This window comes from Nothoprocta perdicaria, unplaced genomic scaffold (genome assembly GCF_003342845.1).
Source record: "Nothoprocta perdicaria isolate Ctin4 unplaced genomic scaffold, notPer1 scaffold_6, whole genome shotgun sequence".
NCBI classification, from domain to species: Eukaryota; Metazoa; Chordata; class Aves; order Tinamiformes; family Tinamidae; genus Nothoprocta; species Nothoprocta perdicaria.
The window spans coordinates 7,063,097-7,070,583 of record NW_020455865.1 but is presented as its reverse complement, the minus strand read 5'-3'; the positions used below and the strand labels follow the sequence as shown (position 1 = coordinate 7,070,583).

The 7,487-nt window shown below is 49.9% G+C and overlaps 1 protein-coding gene across 2 annotated transcripts in view; it reads right to left on the bottom strand.

Annotated features, from left to right (window-relative positions):
• LOC112955795 (astrotactin-2) overlaps window positions 1-7,487 on the bottom strand; it is a 172,190-nt gene that overhangs the window by 95,008 nt on the left and 69,695 nt on the right. For both annotated transcript variants that reach the window (XM_026049158.1, XM_026049160.1), the window contains 2 exons: window positions 2,716-2,849; window positions 1,445-1,593 (listed from right to left, as the gene is read on the bottom strand). In XM_026049158.1, coding sequence (XP_025904943.1) covers window positions 1,445-1,593; window positions 2,716-2,849 — 283 coding nt within the window. The remainder of the gene's footprint in view (window positions 1-1,444; window positions 1,594-2,715; window positions 2,850-7,487) is intronic.

Here is a 7,487-nt window from a genome sequence, read left to right as displayed (position 1 = left end):
CTGTTGTTGGAAGGTGCCCCTCCAGGATAAAGAGCAAGCCTTCTTCCATGCCAGGAGACCAGAAACATAATCCAGGGACCATGGCCACACTGGACAGTGCTGGATGGCAACCCATGGCAACAGGGTGCAGGGGAAAGTTACTCCGGGACAGTACAGAKGTACAAACAAGGAGACATAGCTCCTTCTCATTGGGGTCTCTGCTGATATGGAGTTCCAGCTCTCTCAGACAGAGTCCCACTCTTGCGGCATAGAAACTTGGATGTGGTGATAAAAAGGGCATCTGCCTAGAATAGCTGGGTTTGAGATGAATAGACAGGGTCAAAACTTCTCCATAGCTGTAAGCTTGTTCTGAGGTAACTCTCAGCAAGAGGGGACTTGGATGTCCCAGAAAAATCACATAAACCTCTCCATAAACTGACAAGGCTGCTCCTTAAAACAAATGGGGCTTTTACCCCCAAAGCAGACAGCTATGCTGGAGCCTCACTTCAGCCCTGAATGGAAGCCCTCTTCCAACTTTCCCTACTGAGGGGAGGAAGAAATTTGGTAGTGTCAGCATTGGAGAAACTGACCCTTTATGCAAAGGCAGATCTCTGCTTCAGTCAACACTTGCCACTTCTGAAATGTGACATGAGTTTCTTCRGTGACCTAAACTCAAAATCTTGCAGCAAAACAAAGGCAGGCAATTTTGCCTGTTTTTCTAACCAGCAGCAGTTGAAGCCACTCAAGGCCTCTAGTGATAGTTTCTAATATACATTGATTTACTCAGATCCAGCTCCATCCTTCATATCCCTCCACCTTGTCCAGCAGCTCCTGAAACATGGCTTGAATTGCTGACAAAGACTTCCCAAACCACAAAGAACTAAGTCCAAGCCCTGAGCCAGTAACTGGACTCTAACCCAGGAAAGTTTCAGGTTCCTTTGGAAAACACACTCACACACCACTCAATCTCTCCAAATTTTGCAGACTCCAGATTGCTTTGATAGCTATGCAGGGTACCTTAAAGGGTCCTTTAAATGGCTGGCATGCAAGGCTATACTCCCTGGAATGGACTAGCGAAGCCCTCGGGTTGGTTTTGAGCAGCCCACACACCTGCCATGCTGTAGCATTTCAGATTGTTTGATCAAACAGTCATCTTAGTTAGAAACACCATCCCACAAATCCTCCATCAAAAAAGGGCAAATCGTTTTCTTCTGCGGTGCTGCATTTCTTTTTCCTGCATTTCCCCTTCCCCCTCAAATAGACACATCTACAGAACCCTTCAGAAACCTCACTCAAGAGGAGAGCCCTGTACACCACACACTTCTGCCCTTAGGCACCTTTCTGCACAAAAGCAACAACTTCCCCAAGGACGAAGGCATCACAGCTCACAGCAGCACAGTCAACGTCCTGCAATGCTGTCTGATCTCTAGAGCAAGAGAAGTTTTCGCTTTGCAGCCTTTCTTACCTGTATAGAGGTCTGTGTCTGTGTACTCATCCACCTTCTTATGCTGCAGGACRTAGTCAGACACCTTCGTTCCAATTGCGGGCTGAACATCAAGCCACTCCAAAGAGACCACGGTGCTGGAAGGCTCCACAGTAGGAGAGAGCCGCAAACTGGAGAGGACAGAGAACAGAAACCAAAGAACACATCATCTCCCTTTCTGCTGACTGCACAAGCAGTGTAACCTCAGGAAGAGCTCACACTCATACACAGGCATGTACACAGACCCACAAGGACACARGGTACAAAGGGAGAGTGGGTAAATGGACACAAAAGAAACTTCCAAGGGAAAGTCAGATGGGTGCAACCTTCCCTGCTGGGTCCTCACCTCCTGGGGCTCCCAGATAGGTCTCGGTCTTGCAACTGCAGCCCCAAGCAGCCTGTCTAAAGGAGCCTTCATTTCCCAGGAGAACTTCTCCCTAAGCTCAGCCACTCCATAGGGAACTGAAGACTAGATGCCAAGAGCAAAAGAATAGGGGAGGATCTAGCTTTACTTTCATGCCACACAGCTGGGTTGAGTCCACTCAAAGGGAGGGTCTATTCTGCATTGTGAGTGAGCAAAGGCAAGGGAGYAAGGGAGGGAGTGAAGGGGTGAGTGTGGCTGTAATTCACCCAGCTGCAAACGAGTTAGCAAAAACAAAAGCAGGGCAGCTGTGCACAAACTTTTGYATGTAGCAGAAGGCAGAGGAGAGTGCAGGGAAGCTCTGCACTACTAGTGCAAAGGTGTGTGTTGTTCTTTGTGCTGAGGTAAAAGACAACAGGGCTACAGAGAGTCCATCTCCAAAAATACTGGTGTGTTTTTTGAGCTCAGGATAGGAAATCAATCCTCTCTGAGGATATTGGCTCACTAAGAAGGTGTTTTGTTCCTTGTGGATAGCTGGAGCCAGTCTTCCTGCTTTCTCAGCTAATTCCCCATCAGTTTGCTCCTGATTTGCTCTTGCTCTGACAAGCCACAATGAATTGCACTGTAATTCCATTTCTTTCAGCATTTGAAATCCCCTTCTACAAGTTCAGCTAATCAGGTGATGAAAATCTATAAGGAAACCTTCCAGGGCCACAGCAAGAGCCAGGATATCCTAAAGGCATCAGTCACACAGCAAGTGGCGCTGGCCTGTAGCTGTAGGCTCAGAGGACAGAGGTGCCCGTGGCCTGAGCTGTAGCCACAGGGGAGCCTGGAAGAAGGGGCTGGTGCAGGGGAACAGTGACCCGTGGGAGGAGATCGCACAGATACGTACACAGGCTGAGGGAGAGGGCTGCAGTTCGGGAGTCCGTTCTCATCGAAGGCGTTGAGGTCACACCTGCACCAGTCTTCGATAACATCACCTTTCCCCGAGCACCAGTATGAGCTCATCAGGGCTCCCTTGAAAGCCTGATGCAAGAACAAAAAGTGTGAGCATGTATGCTAAAGAGTCAGCGAAACCCAGCCAGMGGCTCAGCCTCGTGATGCGGAGCAGCTAGGGCGAGCGTGGAGAGCCTGGGATCCAGGCAGCCTGGGGACAGGGCCTCCCCAGCTCTGCCATGGACCCTCTGTGCRGCCCTGAGCCCGTCATGCAAAGTGTCCTACACCAGGATGGAGCGGTGCTGCCGGTTCAGCCGCATGCGCCGCTTTGGGCGCGGGATTGGGAGAGCCACCTGCACAGAGCTTCGTGCACTGCGGATCTCCCGTGGTGCAAGACCAAGGAGGTGCCTTGGGAAATGCAGATGGAAGCCCCTTTGCAAGGCAGGACATTTCACCTAAGGTACCTTTGCACTGCTGGGACCTCTTCTGTGCGTCCCTCCTATAGCTGTTTCTGTCCCCGTGAAGAATGAAGTGATTCCTATATCCACAGCAATACAGACCATTTTCACACCCCCCATCTGTTTGCTATCCATACGAGCTACTCTCCTGCAAGCAAATTTGGGCTCTACTCACTTGTGTAAGGACTGCACACAAGAAGAACTGCAAAATCTGAAATCTTCAAAATACTTTAGGCTGTGCCCAGACGGGAACACTTCCCTCTACAGGCTGTCCTCAAATTCACCAGGAGCCCTCTTGACTACTCCTAGTAATGTAAATTGATCCACAGGAGTAAGAGCAGATGTCCGTCTGCTGGGATCCAAGACTGAAACACTTCCACTAARATCCCAAAGTCCTTTAGGACTAATCCTGTGATATCTTCCCTCTGCTCATCCCACAGCTTGGTGACTGAGTCCAGGACAGCCGTTCCCTACGCTGCTTCCCATGCTTCAGGAGTGGGTTTTCCTCACTCCATGCTCTTATGCTGTTCRGATTTGATGTTTTTATGGCTGTTTCACACTCAGAAGACAGCATCTCGCCGCACATAAACATACCAAATATAGAACAGACTTTATACAACGCCACAAAGTCCTGGTAGAACAATCACAACAGCCAAATTCATCCACTAAAACAAACCTCTTTGTAATGCTTTTGACCTTTCCACATACACATTTTGGAGCCCAAATGCCCTAAAGATCCTCTTTCGTGTACAACAGCCATGCTGCCAATCTCCGTTCAAACAACCCAACGTCCACAGTGCAACGTTATTCCGCCCATTCAAATCTTCGGGAGCGCCGGCCTGCGGATGCCTGGATCCTGCGATACAGGCAGCCCTCCGTGGGGTTACGCCTTAGAGATAAAACATGCCCTTTGGGGAGGATGGGGACAGCTTCAGTGGATTTGCTATTTAGCACAAAACTATAGAAAAAGCGCCATCCTGGGGACATTTATAAAAAGGAAAGGTATAAATAGAGCCTGACATCATGGCTCCTATTGTCTGGGGTTCTGCTGCTTTCCCGGAGCACGCGACCACCTTTATCAAGGTGCCTGCACTCTTGCGCCTGAAATATTTCTGCTTCCAGACATTTGCGAAATGTGACTGTTCCAGAGGGAGGGGAAAAAAAAGAAAGAAGGAAGGAAGGAAGAAAAAACATGTGGAAGAGAGAAAATGTGACGTTATCTCTTTATATTCTTTTGAATTTAATTAAAGCACTGGACTGGAAAGGGCATCACAAAGTAATGAGAGAGCAAAGAAGACAGAGAAAGAAAGAGTTTATCAGACAGGGATGAGTGGGCACAGATATCCTTCTGTAGGACCCACTGGTGCTGCAGGCGATAGGGATGGAGGGAGATGTGCGTAAGGGATATGGGAGCGTGAACCATGGGCCACTGTGTATATCACAGGGGKGGGCGAGAAGCAGGGAGCTCACGCAGCAGTCACGAGGGGACGGTGACGGGCTCCCACACACTGCCTAAAGGTGCTAGAGCCTCTTGTCTGCCTGGGCGGGTGTGGATGGGCATCGTGGCCGTGTCCCCTTGGACAACATGTGTGTGTCCGCCCAGGTGACGAGAGTGGCAAATGAAAATTGTTAAAAAAAGAAATAAAAAACAAAGACTGTGCCCAGCCTATAGCCATGGTCTCCTGGGCATGTGCAAGGCCAGGTGCAGAGTGTGTCCAGAGCAGCAAGGCATAAGGCAAGAGGAAAGCAAAAGCACCCATAGCCCCAGCCCAGGTGATGGCTCCCCATGCACAGAACCTGCTCCCAGCTCCCTGTGGCCACCTCCAGCCTGTGCCCCTCAGTGGTGCTGCAGCTGCCCATGCTCTGCAATCCCCTGGCCACTCACTCCCAGTGTAGCCCTGACATTCCCGACCTTCTCCCTCTGCTTCTCCCTGCAGGCCCATGTAATCCCAAGGAGAAATCCTACCAGGACCTTGAGCCAAAGCCAAGTCGCTTCTTCCCTCCTCTAGCTTTTTTTTTTTTTTTTGGATAAGTGCAAGGCGGGATGAGCAATCCCCTTTCCTCCGCCTGCCCAGAATTACACACGTTTTAATTAGATCCTGCAGGTACACAGCCGCGATCTGCCTTGTGTCAGCCTTCAGAGAAACGAGGTTAGCGGATCGATGGGTCCTCCCATTGTGCTCATTAGGGCGAGTGCACCTACGCGCGGCACCACCGGGCTCGCTCTGAGGAACAGGAGCCCCCGCTCCTGGCGGCAGCCTCGATTCAATTTTCCTGGCGTTTGTTCCTGGAGGAGCAGCCGGCTGACGTCAGGCAGGCCAGGGTGGTGGGGCACAGCGGCACTCGCCTTTGCTTGCTGTTAATGAGGGCTTCTAGGAAGCGTGTCATGCTGGGCAGCATGTGCCCAGTGGCAAACGGAGGCAGGGAAGGTCTTGCAGGAAGCAGAAATACGGGATGAGGCTCAGAGCTCTCTTAGGAGCTGAAGAAAAGCAGAGCCCGCTCTCCCAACCTGAGGGCATCTCTTGAGGATGTTTATCATCACTTTAGGAGTCTCCAAGGGGACTCCAAGGAGTCTCTTTCCCTGCAGACTCCAGGGCAAACTTAGAGTCTTGATAAACTTTCAATACTCTCTGGTCTTCCCATCCCTGAAGCCATTATAGCCAGTTTTGCAGAAAGCTCATGCTTCCTTCTAGTGCGTTCCCTACCAGGCTCTGGATGGAGTCAGCTCCATCTATCAGAGGATGCTACCAAGCTCCTGCTAGGGACCAAAAGGCTCACTGCCTTACCTTGGAAATGTGAAATCTTCAAGCTCTCTGGTTTAGCCTGGCCCTGAGGGTGCACTGCAGTCAAATGCTCCTCCTTCTTGAGCTGTCAGGAAAGCCTTTGCTTTCTCCTCTTGACTGTGTAACAAGTAGGTAAGGGACTGCTCACCCAGACTCAGAGGAACAGCACTTATCATCCAAACCAGGAGCCTCATGGCACAGGAAGAGCAAGAGCAATGGACTGAGGATGCCCTGAAGGCCCYGAGATCTGTCCCATGGGGCAGCTTCAGCCCTGAGGGACAGGTACAACATGCAGAACTTGAACCTGGCCCACAGTGAAAGGACTGCTGCTCCTCCTGCTTCCAGTCTCAGAGTGGAGTACCTCCAAGCATGGTGTATCCCGTGTGTATCTCCTTCCTTCCTCAGAGCTACAYGCCTGTCTCTGCTTCTGATGCTCTGTCACGGTGGTCATACCACATCACTGAGCCATGAGAAGGATGGGGAAGCACGAAGCACATCTCAGGCCTGCTCTACTGGCCGGAGGGACAAGGATGGCAGAGGGACTGCGGACAGGCGTCCGCCACCATGAGCTCGGCATCCCACTCTTCCCGCACTTGCCAACCGCTCCCTGGGAATCTCAACGCCCCTCTGTGCCCAGAGGCAATTTTATCTTTCATTTAAAAGTATCCAAATTGTATTGTTTCCCTGTGAGTCAGCCCATTTAGTTTATGTCCTTCAGTGCCAGAGGGGAAATTTATGAGTTGAGAAACTGGCTCAAAACGTTTATTTTCTAGATGACGAGTCATGCCATTAGATATATAGCATTATGAATCATAGGAACAGCATCTAATTTGCTCTTAAAGGTATAATAGGTCTGACTCTCCACACCCATATACACACATACATTGGATTGATAGTTCCCCCACAGGATGGCTAGTTCATTTGTTTTGACAAGAGCAAGACTTACAGGACCATAAAGTCCCATCTTACCATAAGTTAAGCCTATTCATAAAAAAATATTAGGGAAATGAATGATCAGCTAAGCACATTTATCCTGCACTCGACTGCATATGGATCTTTCTCCTGTTGTTATTTGTGCTCAAGGGGAGGCCAATTGGCTCCATTTTATACCTTCAATGCTCAGCAACAGAATATTTCCTCTCTGTCCTCTGTTAGACCTGGCTGATGGAGGGAGAAGCATTAAGCTATTTTTGACTGCGGGTTTTCAGCCCCTGAGAGGAATATTGTGGGCCACGAAGGAACCTTTCAGAYGAGCAGTTGTAGTACTCAGCATGCACTCTGTGGAACCTGTCATTGCCAAGCTGGGTACTCAAAAGGGTGGTGTTGGGTGCTCCTCTGTGTTTCAAGACCTGGTCTTCCCCATTGTCAACAGGGATAGGAAGATCTGACCCAGTTATTTATTTGGGTGAACGCTGTTCTATGGTTGATACGAACCTCAGTTTCTGGAAAAAATACAAAAAGGAAATACAAGGAGGAGAGAAAAAAAA